Here is a 24,938-nt window from a genome sequence, read left to right on the forward strand (position 1 = left end):
CACACCAACTGAAACTGTGACTCCATCTGTGCCTCATCTTCTGTGGCTCTAAGGGAAAAGCAGAGATATTCTCGGTATTTTAGTATGGAATGGATTCATGGAAGCTGTGAGAAGAGACATACCATATTCATATTATGAACTCACATTTATTATTTGTACAGAGAACTAGGAGAAATTTATCAAATGACACAGCATTCTAATAAAAACTAAGTTTTGGAATGTAAAAAGTGGGTTTTGCCGAGACCGTTAAAAATTGGCAATTTTCAACTTGCACTTTAGACCGAACGGTTCGTCTGAGAAAAAAGTAGATAGTGATATTTGTAGATAATTTTAAGTACTTTAATTTATGTCAATAGACCATTTACTAAAAGTTAATAGTTTTCGAGATTTGAGCAAAAAAGCGAAAAAAAGATGAAAATTTTCGATTTTCTCGCGATTTTTTCAATGTTCCAGCAAGAAATTTTGTCGGCAAACCTCATATTCGGATTCAGCAGCCCAAAATCCATATATAATGAAAAAAATCAGAACTACCCCAAAACTTTCCTACTAGGGAGCTCGTGGAGTACAAATTCACTGAATCAAATATAATGTAGAAAACAACGCACTTAAAAGTACAAAGTACCAAAAAAATAGAGTCAAACAATTCTAAACATAACAACTTTTCATCAAACAATGGTATCGAGGTAAAACGAACTGAGAATGTTAAAATGACGATTGAGAACAAGTTTTCGTCGTTGTCCGATTGATAGCAGCACTAGTTTGGTCTCTAGGCTAGGTGTCCCGTTTTATCCGACTATCCCGTTTTATCCAACTCTCCCCTACCAATATTGACATGGCCCTGTCGAGAGAATGGACAGGGCGAGAATGCCAAAGAATGTACTGTTAAGAGGACTAGTTGAGACAAAGAGATGAGGTAGATCAAGAAAAAGATGACATGAAAAGTTTCAGGAATATATATATAGGATCTATGGAAATTACAGACTGGAAAGAGAAGGAGATAAATAGGATACAGTGGAGAACCATAGTGCAGCAATTTTTACATAGGCTTTAAAATAAAATTACATTTATATAGACATTAGCATATACTGTCATGTGTAATATGTAAAATGGTACAATTGAAATTGTAAAATTGTAATACCCTAGGCCTACAAGTCCTGTAGAGCATAATAAATAAATAAACTATTAGTGACACTCGAATCTTCCGGGATATTCTCATTTTTCCATATTTTATTTATTATTGTTATTAATACTTGTTCTCCATTTTCCCATATTTCTTAATTTCTGTTGAAAATATCTAAACAGACAGCAAAGAATATCAAAGAATAAAACCGAGACTGTAACGATACGATACCTCGCCAAGCGATGAGCTGCTTTACCCGAGGCGACCGAAGGAGTGTTAGCGTTGGCGCATAGCATCGCTGGAGGAAACCGAAGGAGAGGGCATCGAGAGCATATTTAAGGCGAGCTAGGAGAATGAGAAAATCCCCGAACAGGGAGAAGTTGGTTTTTTGCGGTTTCCCAACTTCATTGCACAATTATACCTGTTCGCCCCAAGAAAATAGCCGCAACTATTTTCTAACATTCGAACGCTCAATGTACATGCGCTGTCCAAAAACCACCTCCTGACCGCCGACGAGGGCCGCTGGCTTGCCAGTTGGCGTACAATGGTTTCTAGGGAGACTGGTCGAGGATAAAGCATGGACAGTACACACATATGTCCATAAGAACCACCACCAACGGTCAAACCTCTTTCCCTGACTTCTGATAGCTGGCTGAACCAACACCGACCGGCATCGCAGAGCGCCACCACACCTTGCCCCAGAGTTTTTTCGGATTGTTTGCTTTTACGGCTCACAAAAAAACATCCAACACGAACCCTGAAGAGGACTAACGTCCTAAATGGGGACCATTGTAATATAAATCCTTACGAAATAAACAATCCTTACCCTATCCCAAATATTACATTGATGTATGTAATGAGAAAATCAGACGTGGCTAGCGAATTGAACTAACCATGGTTCAACAGCTGCTGCTCGCGTATTGAACGAGCATTAGCTGGCTTGGCAATAGATGCACCCAGTGGCGTGCTGGCCATATAAATGAATCGGTGCAATCACCGAGAGGCCGCGGCCTCTTGAGGCCGGTCAAATAGGAGTTTTTCACAAAAAAATTTAGATATAACAAAAAATTTTTTTTTAATTTCTAATCGAATGTTGATTTTGTTAATATTATTAAAACATTTCAAAATAATTCAATTTTTGTAATTATAAAATACAGTTAAGTAAATAAATAAGGCTCTATATACATAAATAGACTGCTACAGATAATATTTATTTTCATACATACAAGTATGTTTATGGTTTTCCAATTTCTTCAAACATGTATGTACTCTGCAGAATAAAAAAGGGACAAACGTCTTGCACATTTTTGACCGAATTATTGGAAGTATTGAAAAACGATTTGATCAAGACAAATTGTTTTATGATATAAGCACTCTACATCCTAGAAATTTTGATACAATAAAAAATGGTATACCTTTAACGGCATTTAACTCGTGGATTTTGCTGATAAATGGATTGCATAAAAAATAGGATTTTGCAAATTACTGAAATTATGGAAGATCGAGTTAATGATAAATATGTTAATCTAAGTGATAATGAACATGAAGTAACAAATGACAATGTTGATATCGCGAAAACTTCATCTCCGTGTGGTACTAAAAAGTGTAAAGATTGTATAGCTTGCTCTTACGCTGTTTTGCATAAGTACAACATATCAGTGTGCTTATCCAAATTTAAATAGTATAATATAAGCATTTATTAACTCTTTCAATTACTCAAGTATCTAGCGAAAGAAGTTTTTTAACGTTGAAATACATAAAAAATCGGTTAAGAAATACTTTAACACGAGATCACTTGGAAACATTTATGCTAATGGATATAGAAAAAGAAGCTTTGCATGAGCTTAAAAATGATGAAATAATCGACAAATTTGCTCAAAAATCTACTTTAATGCGGAAATTGTTGATCGAGTGTTAAGTAATTATTTTATGAAATAATTGCAAAGAATGTTTAGATTATTGCGTTATATTAACATTTTAAATGTTGTTAAATTAAAGTATTTGCTCTGTAATTGAATTTGTACTTTCTTGTATAATTGATTTACTAAAATTCAACTTAATAAATAATTGAAAAATTCTCAAAATTTTATTTTATCTTAATTATATCAAATTCATATTATATATATTCAGGAAATTATAGTATCTGCCTTACTGCATACAATATTGTCATACATGTAATTTATTATTTATAAGATTGCTTATTCTTAAATAGAACAATATAACAAATTTTAAAAAAATCATTGTATTTAAAGTTTTATGTTTGATTTAAAAATAATTTATATTTTTGTTTTTTTGATTTTATAAATAACGAATAAAACATCCTGATAATGGAAGGTAAAATGAGGATAAGAGGCCGCTTTTCTATAAAATCACCGGGCCGCTTGAAAAGTTTCAGCACGCCACTGGATGCACCGTATGTGAGGTGGGACTATGACTAGGCGGACGCCACAGTAGTGACCGTCGTGACCAGTAGTCTTGCCATGACCGTTATCGCAGTGTGCGGTAGTAGCGAGGAATGATCTCCGGATCGGAATATAGGGCTATGTTGATTTAACGTAGCGAGATTGTTATTGTATATAAATATGCTCTTTATCGTATTATTTTAATGTTGCTATTATCATCGGATAACTGTAAGAAAATTTGATATTGTTTTTCCTTTGCAGAAGACGGAGTTATATTTTATTTTATTTGTTTTAAACTGTATATAATTATCTTTAATATATTTACTTTATTTTTAACTTGTGTTTTACTGAGTCTGTCGTCCTTAGAAGAACTACCCGTTACAATGGCGCCCGAGCAAAAATTAGAATATACACAAGTAAACGTCGTTACTCGACGCCCGGAAAATACCAAAAATGCCGGCAGATAAAGACACAGACTCAATAACAGGTCCACGTCGTGGATATATAAATAAAACCCGTTCAAAGATGATTAAGCTTCTTTGTTTTCAGATTATTAAGGAACCGAAAATGAACCAAATCGAGAATGATCCAAAAATAAACGTCGCCGATGCAACGAGCAGGAAGGGATGCGACCGTTCGCTGTAGAAAAGTCTTGGCATACTGTCCCAATGGAGTTGAGGGGATCACGCCCAAGATCTACAAAAGGAAGCACCTTCTAGCCAGTCATCCGAGACCAATTTACGAATCACCGAAAAAGACGACACTGTTGATGGAACCGTCGAAGATGGAACCAGCAAGAAAAATGTGACTAGTTGCTGTAGAAAAACCTTGACAAACTGTCCCAATGGATTGGAAGGGACCACGAACAAGATCTACAGAAGGAAACATCTTCTTGACAATCATCCCAGACCAGTTTGCGAAAAGAAAACCGACAGAAAGTACATGCCTTAAGAGTAAACCGTCGCAGATGAAGCCAGCAGGAAGAATGTGACCATTTGCTGTAGAAAAGCCTTGGCACACTGTCCCAATGGATATGAGGGGACCACGCCCAAGATCTACAGAGGGAAGCATATTCTTAACAGCCATCCAGGACCAGTTTACGAAGTAAGGAAGAACCAACCAAGACCACACCGTTGATGAGTCCAAGCCGTGTTGCAGACACGGCACAAAAAAATGTATGCTACATTTTTTTTGTTTTCCAAAGAGAAGGGGGTGTAACGATATGACACCTCGCCAAGCTATGAGCTGCTTTACCCGAGGCGACCGAAGGAGTGTCAGCGTTGGCGCATAGCATCGCTGGGGGAAACCGAAGGAAAGGGCATCGAGAGCATATTTAAGGCGAGCTAGGAGAATGAGAAAATCAGTCGTGGCTAGCGAATTGAACTAACCATGGCTCAATAGTTGCTGCTCGCATATTGAACGAGCATTAGCTGGCTTGGCAATAGATGCACCGTATGTGAGGTGGGACTATGCCTAGGCGGACGCCACAGTAGTGACGTGGAGTCTTGCCATGACCGTTATCGCAGTGTGCGGTAGTAGCGAGGAATGATCTCCGGATCAGAATATAGGGCTATGTTGATTTAACGTAGCGAGATTGTTATTTATAAATATGCTGTTCATCGTATTATTTTAATGTTGCTATTATCATTGGATAACTAAGAAAGTTTGATATTGTTTTTCCTTTGCAGAAGACGGAGTTATATTTTATTTGTTTTAAACTGTATATAATTATCTTTAATATATTTACTTTATTTTTAACTTGTGTTTTACTGAGTCTGTCGTCCTTAGAAGAACTACCCGTTACAAGACTTAGATACATCTAACGTGAAACTGAATGTTCTGAATATTCCAACGGGACAAACAAAACTCAAAAAGTCTTCTAGGGAGCATCTTACCGTGAGTTGAAGTTACTAATAAATAATATATTAAAGAGGCAAAATGGGTAAATAAGTTGGTAAATATGTAAATGGTTATTAAACAAAAGCTATAAAAATAGTAATAATACATGTAAAATGTTTTAACAAAATAACATCTTACCTCTATAGTCAAAAGTAATTACATGGAATTGTTTTCTTAATATCTTGTATAATTCAATTCTATGGTCTAATAATCTACTTCCAGTATTACCGTGAAAGTATATCATAGTATCTGTACTATCTAAAAAAGCATGTTCAAATATACTATCATCGGTTTGTTTCTCACAATTTTGATTTTCCTCAATTTTTAAAATCTGCCAAACACCTAAAGTAACGTTATCATCAGTTTCGAGGTACATGTTTCTTGACATGGGTAGATATTTTTGTGGGTTGGCGAGATCGGCTTGAGACGGTACATTAACTGCAAATGATATAGGTATGTATTATAATTTAGAAATTTTATCCTACAATCCTATACAGGGTGTAACAAAAATAACGGTCATAAATTAGATCACATATTCTGGAACCAAAAATACTTCAATTGAACCAAACTTACCTTAGTACAAATGTGAACGTAAAAAAAGTTACAGCCCTTTGAAGTTACAAAATAAATATCGATTTTTTTCAATGTATTGAAAAATATTTGAGGTTTCTTATTGAAAACGGACATGTGGAATTATTAGGACAGGAGCATCTTAAAAAAAATATAGTGAAATTTGTGCACCCCATAAAAATTTTATGGGGGATTTGTTTCCTTAAACCCCCCAAACTTTTGTGTACGTTCCAATTAAATTATCAGTAGTAATTGCACCAGAGCTCTGAAATTATTGAATTTTTCCCGAGTGACATTTTGACAGTTTTAATTTCACGAGCCGAAGGCGAGTGAAATTATGTCAAAGTGTCACGAGAACAAAAATTCTATATTAATTTCAGAGGTCGAGTGCAATTTGTTGCGATTATTTCATGAATAAAACTGTTCAAAACCAAAATTTTATTGTAATTTATTTATGTAAGTACCATTAAACACACAGTTTTTATAAATATTTGACGATTGAAAGTCATCACTTTTATAATTTTTAAAACATTAATTGTCATTAATGTCACTGAATGTATTTTTTAATAGCAACGAAGGGCATCTGACGTAATATACTTAACGACGGGAGATTATCAAAATTATCGATTTAATTCAGATTTCTGTAGCTTTCTATTGGCCAGAATCTCCTATAAATGAAATAATCAGTAGTAATTGCACAAGAGCTCTGAAATTATTGAATTTTTCCCGAGTGACACTTTGACAGTTTTAATTTCACGAGCTGAAGGCGAGTGAAATTATGTCAAAGTATCACGAGAGCAAAAATTCTATATTAATTTTAGAGTTCGAGTGCAATTTGTTGCGATTATTTCATGAATAAAACTGTTCAAAACCAAAATTTTATTGCAATTTATTTATGTAATTACAAATTAGTACCATCAAACACACAGTTTTTATAAATATTTGACAATTGAAAGTCATCACTTCTATAATTTTTAAAACATTAATTGTCATTAATGTCACTGAATGTATTTTTTCGTAGCAACGAAGGGCATCTGACGTAATATATTTAACGACGGGAGATTATCAAAAATTATCGATTTAATTCAGATTTCTGTAGCTTTCTATTAGTCAGAATCTCCTATGAATGAAATAATCAGTAGTAATTGCACAAGAGCTCTAAAATTCTATATTAATTTTAGAGATCGAGTGCAATTTGTTGCGATTATTTCATGAATAAAACTGTTCAAAACCAAAATTTTATTGTAATTTATTTATGTAAGTACAAATTAATACTGTTAATGTTAATGTTGATATAAAATATTTTACGGTTGAAAGTCACCACTTTTATAACTTTTAAAACATTAATTGTCATTAATGTCACTGAATGTATTTTTTCGTAGCAACGAAGGGAATCTGACGTAATATACTCGACGACGGGATATTATCAAAAATTATCACCTTAATTTGCATTCCTGTAGCTGTTCCTGATATTGGTCAGAATCTCCTATGAATGAAATAATTATTGTGGCACCATTAGTTAAACACAATGTTTTTAAAACTTTGTTGACTCTTAGTACTTTTTTGAAAAGCTAGTTTTTATCGAGATATTTTGTATATTTGTCAAATCCAGCACATATTTGTATACGGTTAAGTACGATTATAGAGACCTGTTAAATAATATGAAAATTTATTTATAAATTACAGTTTGAGGTATATTTTGACCCATATTAAAAAAGAAGCCACATCTCGATAAAAGGTGTCTTATCGAAAAAACACTAGGAGGCAAAAAAATTTTAAAAACACTGTGTTTAACTAATGATACCGCAATAATAGTTTTAGTGAAACTTACACAAACATTTGGGGCGTTTAAAGGTACAAAACCCCCATAAAATTTTTATGTTAACATATTAAAAAAGAAGCTGCATCTGGATTAAAACTGGTTTATCGAAAAAATCCTAGGAATCAAATAAGTTTTAGAAACATTGTGTTTAACTAATGCTGCCACAATAATAATATAATTGGAAGGTACATAAAAGTTTGGGGGGGTTTAAAGAAACAAAACCCCATTCAATTTTTATGAGGTCCACAAATTTCACTATAATTTATTTTTAAGATATTCCTGCCATAAGAATGTCACATGTCCATTTTCATTAAAAAATCTCTAATGGTTTTCGATATATCGGAAAAAATCGATTCTCATTTTGTAACTTCAAAGGGCTGTAACTTTTTTTGTGTGCATATTTGTAGGTACTAATGTAAGTTAAGTTCAAAACTATTTTTGGTCCCAGAATATGTGATTTTATTTATGACCTGTATTTTTGTTACACCCTGTGTAACAAAACACAGAGAAAATAATATAATATAATAATAGACTAAGAGCGAGTTAAGAAAAAATTGCCAATCAGTTTCGGCACCGTAAGAGTCCATAGTGCACGCTAGTTTTGGAGTCAGCGTCGAGTCAGTGTGCGAATAATCCGTCGTATTTAAACCGGCCTGTCCAAAGTGCACCAGCGCGCTGTTATTATAGCCCGATCAAAGATCACAAAATTTTACGAATACCTTTATACAAAAATTGAGGAATAATGGTTATGGAGGTGTTGGCATTTAATCAGTAAACAATTTAACTTTACAGAAATACCTATTAATTACAACTTTAATTCTCATATAGAAGTATGCGCAGTTCATATTCCTAAATTAGAAGTAATAGTCGGAGAGATAGAAGCGGATTTTGTGCGTGATAAGTAATATGGAACAACTATACGGGGATATGTTGAATTAGTTGTGTACATGACTTTCACCAACGACCGGAAACCAGAGTTGGGGCCGATGGTAGTTATAAGGGGTCAAAGTCGCGGTTTTTATTATTTTTTTTATGACGCTCATGAAAGAGATAGTGCACCAAAATTTGGGAATAAGTAGGTCATGACGTACCTAATTAAAATCTCTAGGTGCTCAACGCTGCGTGGCCGACAAAGGGGTGGGAGTAGGGGTGAATATAAAAAATATAAGGGGTTTTTTTGCGACATTCGTGATTGAGATAGTGGACCAAAATTTGGGAATAAGTAGATCATGACATTACTAAGTAAAATCCCCAGAGCCGGAAACCAGAGTTGGGGATGAGGGTAGTTATAAGGGGTCAAAGTCGACGTTTTTATTATTTTTTTTTTGTGACGCTCATGATCGAGAGAGTGCACCAAAATTTGGGAATAAGTAGGTCATGACGTAACTAATTAAAATCTCCAGGGGTGGCACGCTGCGTGACCGACAAAGGGGTGGGGCAGGGGTGAATACAAAAAATATAAGGGGTTTTTTTGCGAGGTTCGTGATTGAGAGAGTGCACCAAAATTTGGGAATAAGTAGACCATGACATAACTAAGTAAAATCCTTAGATCCGGAATCCAGAGTTGGGCATGAGATAAGGGATCAAAATCGCCGTTTTTATTATTTTTTTTTTGTGACGCTCATGATCGAGATAGTGCACCAAAATTTGGGAATAAGTAGGTCATGAGGTAACTAAGTACAATCTCCAGGGGTGGAACGCTGCGTGGCCGATAAAGGGTTGGGGGTAGGTGTAAATATAAAAAATACAAGGGGTTTTCTGCGACGTGCTAGATTGAGATCACCATTGAGTGCACCAAAATTTGGGAATAAGTAGACCATGACTTAGCTAAGTAAAATCCCCAGAGCCAGAAACCAGAGTTGGGGATGAGGGTAGTTTTAAGGGGTCACAGTCGCAGTGTGTAATATTTTTTTTGTGACCCGGCACAACATTTGTCCCCCACGCAGCGTTCCGCCCCTGGTGATTTTACTTAGTAATGTCATGATCTACTTATTCCCAAATTTTGGTGCACTATCTCGATCACGGACGGCAAAAATAACCCCATATATTTTTATACTCACCCCTGCCTACCACCCCTTTGTACACCAAGCAGCGTTCCGCCCCTGAAGATTTTACTTAGCTACGTCATAACCTACTTACTCCCAAATTTTGGTGCACTATCTCAGTCATGAGCGCCACAAAAAAAATAATAAAAACCGCGACTTTTACCCCTTATAACTACCCTCGTCCGCCACTCTGGTTTCCGCCTCTGCGGATATTACTTAGTTATGTCATGGTCTACTTATTCTCAAATTTTGGTGCACTATCTCAATCACGAACGTCGCAAAAAACCCTTTACATATTTTTATATTCACCCCTGCCCCACCCCTTTGTCGGCCACGCAGCGTTCCACTCCTGGAGATTTTACTTAGTTACGTCATGACCTACTTATTCCCAAATTTTGGCGCGCTATCTCGATCATGAGCGTCACAAAAAAAAATAATAAAAACCGGAACTTTGACCCCTTAACTACCTTCCTTCCCCACTTTGGTTTCCGGCTCTGGGGATTTTAATTATTTATGTCATGGTCTACTTATACCCAAATTTTGGTGCACTATCTCAATCACGAACGTCGGAAAAAACCCCTTATATTTTTTATATTCACCCCTACCCCCACCCCTTTGTCGGCCACTCAGCGTTGAGCCCCTAGAGATTTTACTTAGATACGTCATGACCTACTTATTCCCAAATTTTGGTGAACTATCTCGATCATGAGCGTCATAAAAAAAATAATAAAAACCGCGACTTTGACCCCTTATAAATACCCTCGGCCCCAACTCTGGTTTCCGGCCGTTGGTGAAAGTCATGTACACAACTAATTCAACATGTCCCCGTATAGTTTTTCCATATTACTTATCACGCACAAAATCCGCTCCCAGCTCTTACACTGTTACTAATAAACCAAGTATAAAAGTTATACTGGGAATAAATCAGGTATAGGCAAAATCACTACCAATAAACATGGAATAACTTAGATATAGGTTATACTTGGTATAAAAATTTAGTCCAAGTTTATACCGACCCACACCCTTGTTTAAGTCTGGTATAACCTATTTTATGAATGTCAATGTCAATGTCATCAGAGACAAAAATATATTATCTTTTGAATTGTTTTGTGAGTAATTATATAATAAAAAAATGTGTTTAAGAGGTGTTGCGGCTGTCAAAGAAGCTAATAATTTAATTAACATGATAGAAAATACTCGAAAAGGAAACTTTTCAAAAATAGAATAAATCCCATTTCACAATACACCGATAAGGAATTCAGAATTAAATATCAGTTTTTCTAAAGATGGTGTAAGGATTTTAGAAGAGTTATTTGAATTTGCTATTGCATGAAAAGTTGAGTCAAACAGTCCATATTTATAATGTTCAACAACTTTCAAAACGATTCGATTCGTCAATTAGTTTAAATCTTATTCAATTTGTTTATCCCAAAGATCTTTTTTTTGCAATGTTATTGTTCAGAAAATATTAATGATTACAGCACAGCAATTCTGTAGAAAACATATGACAGAAGAATACTGGTATTTTAAACGTACTTAAAAAAAATCAATAAAAACTCATTTTTATCATTCCGAAAACATTTTACAGAAGTAGAGTAAATTTTGGCTTATAAACAATTTGAATAACTCTGTTAATATTGACTGTGCATGGACTAAATCTACTTTGGGAGTTGAAAAGTATTTGTAAATATTTTTACACGAAATTTAAAAAAAAAAACTTTTCGCCTAGGTTAATTTGATTTGTCAGTTACAGATAAGAATCAAAATTGACATATTTGACATAATAATCATTGTTCTATGCATTTTTGCAGAAGATTGCGACGTTGCCAAACTATTATTTCGGAATAAAGTTGTAATACTTATATCTAACTTATACCAAATTTATTAGTAACAAATTATTTTCGTACTATATCTACCTTATACTTAGAATAACTATTTTAGATATAAATACGGAATAACCTTAGAATAAGAGTGTTTTATTAGTAACAGCGTTAGACTATAAATATTGTTTCAATTTTTAAACTGCCAGACATAAAAATAAGCAAAGAGGATTGGTCTAATCTGTTTGAACAATTTGCTGTTTTTACCATTTTCTGTGGTGATTTCAATGCTCACCACAGCCCATGGGATCCAATTCTAGGTGATACGAATGGGAAAATTCTAGTAGAAGCCTTGGACAATTTTGATTTAGTAACTCTAAATGATGGTACGCCTACCCGAATGTCACCCAACGGTCGTAAATCTGCAGTAGACTTAACAATCATATATCCTCATCTAGCTGATAAAATATCATGGGAAGTAACATTGGATACTCTGGGTTCAAATTATTTCCCAATTACTATTGAAATTCAGACAAATTATTTGTCAATTCTAATTAATCCCACGACTAAGTGGAATGATTTACGGGCAAATTGGCAACTCTTTCAGAATAATATAGAAGCAATTTTTACTAAAACCTCACTAAATAATTTTAACAACAATACTGAAAAAATAGCATTCCTTTTTTACTCAATTGCATCGGCAGCTTCCGGTTCCATGCCAGAAAAAAAAACCATTTACACCACGTACCAATCTGCCTTTATTGGTGGGACGAGGAATGTAAAAATATGATATCGAAGCGCAAAGAATATTTACAAAAATACAAAAAACTGTCCAATTTTGAAAATTACATAGCTTATCAAAATATAGCTGCTAAAACTAAACAGTTCTTTACAAAAAAACGAAAGAATAATTTCATATCATACGTAAATCAACTGAATAAAAGTACACCAATTTAAAAAATGTGGGATTAGATCTATTAGCAATAAATCCTTTTCCAAAAAAATGCATCCTCTGCCTGAAGACTTAATAAGTAAAATATTAAATAATGTAGCTCCGGCATCTGTTTCTAATTTTTTCGGAAAATAAAGATAAAATGCTTTTATATTATGTAAAGTCTGATTACATGTCAAAATCTTTTAATATTTTTGAGCTTGATTTAGCACTTAAAACTTCTCGCAGTACGGCTCCCGGAATAGATGGTTGCACTTACAAAGTTTTATGTAGTCTTCCACAGGTTGCACAGCTATACTTACTAAATATATTTAATGATTGGTGGATGAAGCAAGACTATTCAGAACAAATATTAAAGATATTGTAATATGCCTCATTCCTAAACCACAAAAAACTTAAGTTTACCCTTATCTTACCATCCCATTTCTTTAATGTCATGCTTTACAAAAACGTTTGAACGATTGATCAAACTTAGGTTAGAACATTTTGTTGAAAGTAACGCTTTATTACCGAGTGTGCAATATGGATTTCGGAGGGGTCATAGAACTATAGATGCTGTAACAAATTTAGTGACCGATATTCAAATTTGTTTTTCAAAAAATGAATACTTGCTCTGCTTATTTATTGATTTAAAAGGAGCATATGATGTGGTAGATTTGAATATTTTGTTGAAGAAAATTATTCAAATGGGTATTAATGCCAAAGTATCAACCAATATCTTGTATATATCAAGGATAGAAAAATATATGTTCGAGACCACAACAACATTATTATATGGACCACGCGTATATACAATGGTCTGCCTCAAGGATCTATTCTAATTCCTTTACTTTTTAATATATATATACAGCTGATTTGCATGATCTGTTGGATGACAATATTAAAATAATACAGTACGAAAAAAAAATAAACGAAGGACAAAAATTTGGGTATAGGTATTTGAAATTGTCTATTATTATACAGGGGGGAAGGCACTTAGGGAATAAAATTATTTCTGTCTTTGTTTCAAAACATTATAAAAAAAGCTGAAACCCGTCGATTGTTAAATAAAAATGTGCACTTTTTAAACATAAATTTAAATTTACAGGGTGATCCTTGCAAGTCTAACAGAGTCCATAAGCTTTATTTTTAATAGAACACCCTATATATTCTTATATTTTTAAAAGCTGCTTAACGACTTAATTTCAACAAACTATATCATGTAGGGGGTATTATGAATAATACACGGTGAAATTTTGAAATTAAAGAGTATAGAAACCACTCTTGGAATAAAATTGTTTGTGTCTTTATTTTAAAAAATTATAAAAAATACTCGGACATTTCAACTTTTAAATTCTACTGGGCACTTTACAAACATAAATTAAAATATAAAGAGTGATTCACGTAAGTAGGTACAGCATAGTCCATGATCTTTAGTTTTAATGGATCACCCTATATATTTTTATATTTTTAGAATTTGATAAACAACTTCATATCAAGAAAGTGTATACCTATCATGTAGGGCCTATTATGAATAATACAAGGTGAAATTTTAAAATTATGTGTAATTTTCGGCAAGATATTAAATACCTACATAAAATTCTAAAATTTCTCATGCTTTAAATAATGGTATATATTTTAAATTAGCTAAATAAAGGCATCAATTTTCTAAACTAAGTATTAAATCTATTGGGTTTTGTATTTAATATCTTGACAAAATTTATAAATAATTTCAAAATTTTACCTTGTATTATTCATAATGGAACTACGTAATACACTTTTTGATATCAGGTTGTTTAGCAGATTCTAAAAATATAAAAATGTATAGGGTGACCCATTAAAACTAAAGATCATGGACTATGCTGTAATTGCGTGAATCACCCTGTATATTTAAATTTATGTTTGTAAAGCGCCCATTTGAATTTAAAAGTTGACGTGCCCCAGATTTTTCATAATTTTTTAAAATAAGGAGACAAAAAATTTTATTCCATCAGTGGTTTCCATACTTGTTAATTTCAAAATTTCACCCTGTATTATTCATAATACACCCTACATGATATAGTTCGTTGAAATCAAGTTGTTAAGCAGCTTTTAAAAATATAAGAATATAGAGGGTGTTCCATTAAAAATAAAGTATATGGACTCTGCTAGACTTGTAAGGATCACCCTGTATATTTAAATTTATGTTTAAAAAGTGCACATTTTTATTTAAAAATCGACGGGTCTCAGCGTTTTTTATAATTTTTTGATATAATCACAGAACTAATTTTATTCCATAAGTGCCTTCCACACATATGAAAAAGTTTAAAATTCTACAAACCCTTCATTTTACAAAAATGGAGGGGAATACCCCCTTTTCGGGGGTGAAAAATATACATTCAAAATAAGTCCGGAATGGGATAAAATGACTAATTCTAAGCAACTTTTGTTCTATAGAGTTTTTTCACTAACGTGATACTGTTTGAGTTATTTGCGAGTGAATATGTTCTTTTTTAACAAAGAAGAACATGTTTTACACGGTTTTTCACAAATAACTCAAAACGTAAGTATTTTATCGAAAAAATGTTCTTAGCAAAAATATAGCTTAAAACAAAATGAAAAAAATGGTGTATGGATGAAGTCTGTAGATTCAGTCGAAGCAGAGTTGTAGCTAATGAAAAGTAGGTTTTTTCGTCAAATTCCAAATTGAATATTCAACGTGAAATAACCAAAAACCAGAGCACTTTTCCGGGAAAACTCGTTACAACTTTTTTAAAGTGTTTAAAAAAGTTTTATTTTTGTTTTTAAAAAAACTTCTAACGTTAAAAGTAAGTGAGTTACGCTCAAAATATTGTTGGTCCTTTTTATTTTTTGGTAAAGAAAATGGCGAAAATCACCCCCTAATTAGCATCCCAATTAAAATTAATCGTCACCGCTACACGAGTTACTTTGCTTATGTATTCTTTATATGTGTTCTGTAAGTTTCATCGGTTCAAAGTGCTTGTTTCTGCAAAGGCTGTAGTTAAAATGGCTTGAACGCGTCACTAATCACGAGTGTATGCAAAATTTGAACAGCCATAACATAACCAGTTTTTGCCTAATAGGAAAACAAGAGATACAAAATATTACCACAGCTATTTCTCAGTCGGAATTATTATTTTTAATTAGTTGGTTAGATTTAGAGAACATGAGACATGACAGTTCAAATAAAACACTAGATAACTATAGAGAATGTAATGACAACATAAATTTAAATTCCTTTTTTACATACATTGTATTCTCCCATGAAATAAAATAAAATCTGTTACCGTCCTTTTTTCCTTCAATGACAAATCATTTGCCTGGATAAACACACTGCAATCTTCCTTAAATTTTGTCACAATGTCAAATGGTTAAACGTCAAATATAGAACTTCTAAATAAATCTGCCAAATGTGTTTTTTCTAATCTACTAAATAAATGTACTTCTATTAAACCGGGAGATATTAATAGAAGTTCAACCACGATTTTCTAAGTCCTGCCTTTTGCAATACTGGAAGGTTAGAGAAGGTACTTACAATTTGTGGAAAAATCCACGGGTTTCCTGTGACATTTTCCTGTGAAAATTAGATTTTCCATGAAAAAAAAAATTGGGAGTTGCGATGAATTTTTAAGTCCTGCCATATCCATAGAATAACAGGATACTATCTATTTGATGAAGAAAATTTTTTGGGCAGGACGGTTGCAAGAGGTCTAAGGGAGTATACAGATATACAAACATGTAATGAAAATAACGAAATTTTCATAATTTTCTAAGTCCTGCCAACTTAATAAATTAATCATATTTATTTCAAAATGACCAAAAAAATGTTGGCATGACGTCACCTAATGTTTAACTGCATTTGTTTCTTGGAAAATTCTGTATAAAATTTTCACTCTGGTTCCGTGATTTTCTGTCATAAAATAAATTTTGTTATAAAATAAATAATTTCAGTAGACATTATTCAAAATGGCAGGATGTTTAGTTACACATTTTTTATTATATATAGTTAAAAAATTTGTAAGAAAATTCGTGGAAAATTTTTCGATTTTTTAAGTCATGCCATTTCGCACATATCTCAAGAAGGTTAATATAAATCTATTTTCAAAGAGGCAGGATGGTTGTATATATATTTCGTATAAAAAAAATAAATTGTGTTTCTGTAAAATTATTTCAGGGTGTTATACAAACATATTCATATCACCACAATTTTCTGAGTCATACCATGTCGAGTATGCTTAAAAAACACTAATCTAAAACCGTTTACAACTTGGCAGGATAACCGCAAAGATGAATAATACAAAAAATTAATTTGTATATCATTAAAACAATCGTATCTTATTAAATATTATTTTCCTGAATAATGTCTCGTAATTTTTACACACTTCAAATTTAATAGCAAACTGTAACACCTTTATTTTAAGTGATTAGATCAAATCTTTATCTAAGTAAACGCAATAAAAGTAAATAAACAATTTTTACAATGTATTGGTTACAGTAGGGAACTTACCTACACATTATATTATAAAGGGTGTCCAGAAGCTCTCATAACAAACGAAAACCGGAGATTCCTCAGATAATTTTAAGAAAATTTAACTCAATTCACCTAGTTCAAAACTGCTTCCGTGGAAAGCTAGAGCTCTTTAAAGATGGCGTCTTGTAATTCATCATCGTCATAATTCAACCCGGATCTATCCAATGCTGGATATAGGTCTCCCTCAGTCTTATCCATGCATTTCTGTCCTGTGCTGTCTGCATCAAGTTTCTGTCGATCCGTTTGATGTCATCAGACCATCTGGTTGGCGGACGACCTCTACTTCGATATGCTTCGTCTAGAAGAAGCATATCGAAGTCTTGTAATTAGTTTCTTTAAAATAGCTGCAGAACGCTTTTGTTTTGAAAAAAACGAAAACTGGTACACTTATTTATCTTCCAGAGGTCAATTGTCAAATGTCAATTATCAATTATTGTCAATTTTTAGTACCGGTCATAGGGGTCCGTTTTGGGTACGGAAACGGATATTTTATCGAATAACTTTTCTGTCTAATTTTTAAGCATTTCTGACACTGGATTATTAAATTCTGGGATAGTTTTGTACTAAAAGGTACTTTTGCTTTAACTCAGAAGAATACGCAGTGTTCTAGAAAAATTGATTTGAAAAATTTTTCGTTTTTTGGTTTTTTGAGTTTAAAAGAATTTAGAAAAATTCTATTTAGGAAAACGATAACTGCTACGTTTATTTCTCATCCAGAAATGAATCGATCTTATCAATTGTGAATTTCTAGTACTGGCCATAGGCATCCGTCTTGGGTAGATCAACGGATATTTTATCTCATAACTTATTGGTCTTTAAATTTTTAGACATTTTTGAGAGTAGAGTATTAAATTATGAGGTATTCTAGTACTAAAAGTTACTCTTGCTTTAAGTCTGCAAATTCACCGTTTTTTTTTAATTTTTTTTTTTAATTTTTTCAAATTCAACAAATGAAAAATTTTAAAATGGATTTTTCTAGAAAACCGTGCATCCTACTGACTTAAAGCAGGAGTACCTTTTAGTACTAGAATACCTCACAATTTAATAATCTAGTGTCAAAAATACCTAAAAAGGAAAGACAAAAAAGGTTCCTATGACCGATACTAGAGAGTCGAAATTGATGGAATCGATTTATCTCTGGAAGAAAAAAAGGCGGACCAGTTTTTGTCTTTCGAATTGGAAGCGTTCTGGAGATATAAAAAACTAATTACAACACGCCACCTGTAAAGAGCTTTAGCTCCCTTAGGCAGGCCGCACATCAAAGAAACATGAAACGTAAATCACGTTTCATGGAAATAAAACACTGCTAAACAAATAGACGTCGCGTCGGGCCATTTATGCGACTCTCCGAAAATAAAAATACTAAAATTAAACATTATGGTATACTATTAATAACTGACAATAGTAGAATATATTAAAAATCGTTTAAACATAAATTAATAGAAGATTGGATATCAAATCACTAACAATATGTATAGGGTGTGAATGTTCCTACAAAATTACCAAAAAAACGTAATTATATTTTAAACTACCTCGTATAATATTTCAAAACACTATATTTTATTAAAGAGAACATCAAGTAGAATCCAAAAATGTAAAAATATACAGGGTATTAAATTTAAAAAAACATAAATTTGTGTCACCCTGTGAAAACGGGTAGCCCTGTATATTAGAAAATACTGAAAATAGTCCTATCTGTGGCCCATGTTTTACCTAAATAACTTTTTTCGTATATCTTACGACAAACGAGAAATTGGACTTTGTCACACTAATGCCCCACCCTGTATACAAAATAATCATAAAACCATCCTGCCTCTTTGTAAATAGACTTATATTAAGATTCTTGAAACATGTGCAAAATGGCATGACTCAGAAAATCGTTCACTTTTTCACGAATTTTCTTACAAATCTAGGACTCCTGCCGTCTTACAAGAACCGTTTAACCTTCCTGCCGAGTACCGAAAAGGTATTGATTGTATTTGAGTATTATAACTTTTTAAAGGCAGGACTAAGAAAATCACAGAATCAGGGTGAAAATTTTCCGCAGAATTTTCCAAGAGACAAGTATACTTAAACATTAGGAGACGTCATGCCAATATTTTTTTGATCATTTTGAAATAAATATGTTTAGTTTATTTAGTTGGCAGGACCTAGAAAATCATGAAAATTTCATTATTTTCTTTACATGTTTGTATACACATATACTCCGTTACCCCGTTTGCAACCCTCCTGCCCAAAAAATTTTCTTCATAAAATCGATAGTATCCTGTCTATCTACGGATATTACAGGACTTAGAAATTCATCGCAAAACCCTATTTTTATTTTTTGGGAAAATCTAATTTTTACAGGAAAATGTCACAGGAAATTTGTGGATGTTTCCACAGATTGTAAGTACATCGTCTACCCTTCCAGTATTGCAAAAGGCAGGACTTAGAAAATCGTGGCTGAACTTGTGTATAATATCTCCCGGTCTATATTGCCACTTCATCAAAGCCCCAGGATCGAAAAACACATTCATTTACTGTACTACCGGAACACCCTAGCAAAAGAAAAATAAAATAAAAATAACTGAACTAACTTCTTAAAACTGAGAACCAATAAACTGAACAAAAATGACTTCAGCTTACCTTTAACATACAAAAGGGTCCATTACAACTCTCAGCCTGGCCATTAACAAACATCAAATTAATATTTGAGGGTTTTCCCAAAAATTCTTATCGTGCCCCAAATTTCCAGCACACAAACGGAAACCCCAACAGAAGAATTCTCAGCACATACCATCAAAGGATCGAAAAACTACCATTTTCAATTATAAACTGAGAATTATAATCGCCGACCAGGCTTCAAGTGCTTTCTCAAAATCTATCTATTGAAAAAGAATGAACGTTGTTGATTTGCTAACAAGGCGTTCAAAAACAAAAACTCTACAACAAAAATCTTCTCTCACTGATTCACACAAAAGCATCCTACATCCAAACATACAAATTATACATCCTCCAAGGACAAAATAATCGGTTATAAACAACCAAAACTCAACAAACGTTACTACTAAATGTTCAACCGTAATAACTCCACCTTTCCTTGCGGAAAGAAAATTAAGTTTCTTTGAATTGAATCCCAAAGAAACTTTTTACACAAATACATACTATGTTACACTATCTACACTGTTACACTGTGGGTGAGGTTTCAAGTCTTTCACATGCCAGTGACCAATAGATTTACCATTATCATTTATTAATTCATATGTTCAATAACCAACCTTACGCTTTACTCTAAAAGGTCCAACATATCTATCAGCAAACTTAGATGTAAAATAATTAGCTTTATCAGAAAGAACATAGTTCTTTTTCCAAACTAAATCATTTTCCTCAAAATGGTGTTATCTGAAGCTTTATCAATCCGCTTTTTAACCCAGTCTCTCAACTTATTCATATTTTTAGAACGATCATAAACAGGTCGTTTATTTTCTTCATTTCCTATTTTTAGATGATATTCACTTCCATGAGTCATCATCTCACAACCAAAATTAATGAAATATGGTGTTTGACCTGTCACCTCATGTTTGGCAGTTCTAATAGCACAACCTACTTCAGGTAAATTAACATCCCACAACCTATGATTATCTTTAACATAAGCCATCAACATGGTTTTCATGATACGATTAATTCGTTCAGTAGGGTTTGGATGAGGGGTAAAATTTGGAGTAAAAAGAAATCTAATTCCAAACTCTTGACAAAAAGATCTTAGAATATTACCTTTGAACTGACTTCCATTATCACATTTTAAGACTCTGAGAACACCAAACAAAAGGAATACATTTTCTTTTAAAATTTTACTTATAGAAGTGGCAGTTGCCTTTCTCAGAGGGAATAAAAGAGGAAATTTACGAACTTATCAGTAACTACCAAAATCCAAGTATTACCAGCTGAACTTCTGGGCAATGGTCCAAATAAATCCATACTGATGATCTCCCAAGGCTTTGTGGGTTCGACAGCCTGTCCCATATATCCTGCAGGACTTTTCTGTTCAGGCTTTGTCCTTAAACAGACCTCACATTTCCTTATGTATTTGGTAATGTCCATTTTCATAAAAGGCCAATAGAAAAGGTGAGATACACGATGAAACGTTTTTTAAATGCCTAAATAACCTGAGACACAAGAATCATGACACCTCTGAAGTATCTTATCTCGAAAATCTTTTGGAACTACAAGTTTCCAATATTCACAATCATCTCTTAAACTCGGAAAATCTTGGTCAATATATTTATACAACTTATTATTTACAAGTCTCCATCTGACAAATTTTAAAGGATTTTTATTTACATTATTACACATTTTCTTATACCATTTATCACTGGTAGAAGAAAAATCATATTCGTCACATTCGGGGTTTATTGCTTGAACATTACTTATTTCTACAGAATTTATCATATGTACACTATCAACTGGTAATTCTAAAGCTCGCGAAAGGGTGTCAGGAACTATGTGATCCTTACCTTTGCGATGCATTACTTCATAGTCAAACTGTTGCAGACGTAAGGCCTATCTACCAAGTCGTCCTTGAGGGTCCTTCAAATTGTCCAACCATAACAACGAGTAGCAATCAGTGATTACATAGAACTTATAGCCATCTAGATAAGCTCGTAAAGTTTCACACGCCCACAAAACACAGAGGCATTCACGCTCAACACTGCTATAGTTCCTCTCGGCTCTATTTAGAGGTCTAGACAAATAACAAATTACATGTTCAGTTTCATCATACTTTTGAGTAAGGACAGCTCCAAGACCATACGCTGACGCATCAGTTTGTACCTAAAAAGAATTAGGACTAAACAAAATAGGTGCTGAGACAAGAGCGTCTTTAATACTCTGAAAAGCTTCCTCACAAGCTTTGTCCCAAACGAACTTCTTGTTCTTTTGTAATAATCTACACAAAGGTGAAATAAGATCTGAATAACTATTTACAAACTTACGATACCATCCTATAACTCCAAGGACTCTTCTGACTTCGTTGACATTGGTAGGTCGTGGAAGATTCACAATGGCCTCTATTTTTGCCGGATCTACAGACAGACCATTAGAGTTAACAACATAACCCAAGTATTTAAGTTCTGACACACAAAAAGAACACTTTTCTTTATTAAGGGTCAAATTGGCTTTTTTCAATCTGGCAAAGATTTCTGTCAAAACTTCGACATGTTTATCGTAAGTTGACGTAGCAAGACATATATCATCTAAGTACACAAAAACATATTCAGAGAGTTCAGGACCTAATAGATTATCTACTAGCCTTTGAAAGGTAGCTGGAGCGTTGTGCAATCCGAAAGGCATACGACAATACTGGAAAAGTCCACGCCCTGGCACAGTAAATGCCGTATACTGCTTGCTCTCTTCAGTAAGACCCACCTGCCAATAGGCACTCTTAATGTCCATTGTTGACAAATATCTAGCTCCACCTAACTTACTTAAAATGCTATTTATATAGGGTAAAGGATAAGCATCACGCTCAGTAACACGATTTACTTTCCTAAAATCAACGCAAAAACGCCATTCTCCATTATTTTTAGGTACCAACAACACTGGTGAAGAATATCCGCTGTGTGACTGTTCGACAACACCAATCTTCAGCATTTTGTCCAGCTCCTTGTTGATCATATCCTGATTAATTGGTGATACCGGATAAAACCTCTACTTGATTGGTTCTTGTTGACTAACTACAATTTTGTGTTGAACTACATTAGTACAAGTTAATTTGTCTGGGTCAATACTAGAAAAATAAGAATCAACGAGTTCGTTAAGCTGTTTGCGTTGCTCTGGTAGAAGTTCAGATTCCGATTGTATCGAATTAACCACTGGAACACTCATAACTTCCGAAGAAAAAAACCACTCTCCTATTCGTAAATCTGGTACAATACCCATTCGCACCCAGAAATCTACACCTAGTACTAAAGAGTGTCTACACTGTGGCCAAGCGAAAACATCAATTACCTTAACAACATCACGAAGTTTAATAGGCACCGAAGCTACACCTAATAAAGGACTCTGACTACCATCTGCAACTCTACAAGACCCATCTGGAACAGTTTTTAAATGTAAACCTAAACTACGTAGAATCTCCCATGTAGGCATATTTACGAAAACTTTATTGGCTCCACAATCCAATAAACCGAGTACTCTCTTACCTAAGATATCAACTTCTACATAAGGACATTCACTTTCATTACTCTGTGCTAAAATATAATCTAAAACTAACTTAAATGAATAAAAATTATCACTACCTTCTTCCTTATCGACCGTTAACTGTCTGTTCCGATTCGAGATAGCCCGGTCGTCCACTATCTCCGGTGGTCGTTTCCCGAATTATTTCCAGAATTGTTTCCAGTCCTAGAATTATTGCTACGATTCTGTGAATTACATTGAGGACAATTATTTTTAGTAAAACCTTCCTTCTTACAACCAAAGCATCTAAACACACGTTTCGGCCTCTTACAGTCTTTAACCACGTGACCACACTCATTACACCGCCAGCATTTAGGTACAAACGTCTCTACTTCTTGTACAACGTGATGACGAGAAGAATTCGCTCTACTACTAGAAGAAGGCTTAAACGACTCAATATTAATTCGAGTTTGCTCAATTTTTCAACACAAGTCAATTAAATCAAAAGGACTCTTTACTTCGACTAAAGTTAATCTTTTCTGATAAAAAGGTAAATTTTTTTAAGTAACACCTGCATTTTTAAACTGTCCGGAATTGGTGTTGGCATTTTTTCGAACCTACTGGTCATCTTGGCAACAAACATACCAATGGATTCGTTAGCTTCCTGAGTAGTATGAAGAATATCCTGCCAGATCTCATGTGCAGAAAGGGTAAATTCTTCCTTCATTAATAGGCTATTGATTATGTACTATAGAAAGGAACTACAACGTTAACACGGTTTTATTATTTCATATGGTCAATGAATCTCTATATATGAAAAAACCGCGGAGTGCTACCATTTAACGGGGTGCGTTTTTGAGAAATGGGTGAATTAGTCCCTGGGCACAGGTTATATTAGGGTGAGTTCTATGCACTTTTGGTACAAACACGTCTACATAAAAATTGTTCCTGGTTAAATTTCCTATCTAAATATCACCTTTTAAAGTCAATAATACTTTTTTTACAAAAATATATTTAAAAGAAAAAGCACAAAGAAACCCAAAAGAAAGAAATTTTGTTTTTTGTCCCATAACTCTTGTCCACGGGGATATAGGTATAGACATTGCTTCACAGAAAAAAAAACTTACACATTTTCTCTTTAAAATGTTTTTTGGTAGAGGTCATTAGGATTTACAGTTTTCAAAATATGATTTTTCAAAGTTCGCCACTCACAGCAATTTTGGGCAATTTTCCTTGTTATTTCGCAAATATTGTTCTGTAACTTTTTTCTACGTAACTTTAGACATATGCAATGGTACATGTAAGAGGAACAGAAATCAATTACCTTTAAAATGTTCTACTGTATAATGTTGTACGACTTCTTTTAAAGAGGTTCTCTTTTTCAAGGTTTTATACTTTTAACGAGTTTTTATATTTTTTACGTTTTTTTTCCCATTATAACTTTTTTTCTACATTTAGGTATATATTATATAATAAAAAAGAAAGCTTATTCCGTTTACTTTAAAATGGTGTATTATAAAAAATTCTAGGATTATTTTTGAATAAGGTATGCTTTTTCAAAATGTAATAAGTACTTGCAACGATTTTTGATTTTAGGATTATTTTTTAAATCTCTCATTATAACTTTTTTATGTGATTT

The 24,938-nt window shown here is 33.4% G+C and overlaps 1 protein-coding gene across 1 annotated transcript in view; it reads right to left on the reverse strand.

Annotated features, from left to right (window-relative positions):
- The window catches only part of LOC126890768 (lysophosphatidylserine lipase ABHD12-like), a 193,835-nt gene that overhangs the window by 42,565 nt on the left and 126,332 nt on the right, over positions 1-24,938 (reverse strand). The window contains exon 3 of the mRNA XM_050659952.1: positions 5,560-5,859. Within this exon, the coding sequence (XP_050515909.1) occupies positions 5,560-5,859 (300 nt within the window). The remainder of the gene's footprint in view (positions 1-5,559; positions 5,860-24,938) is intronic.

The sequence above is a fragment of the Diabrotica virgifera genome, chromosome 8, assembly GCF_917563875.1.
Source record: "Diabrotica virgifera virgifera chromosome 8, PGI_DIABVI_V3a".
NCBI classification, from domain to species: Eukaryota; Metazoa; Arthropoda; class Insecta; order Coleoptera; family Chrysomelidae; genus Diabrotica; species Diabrotica virgifera.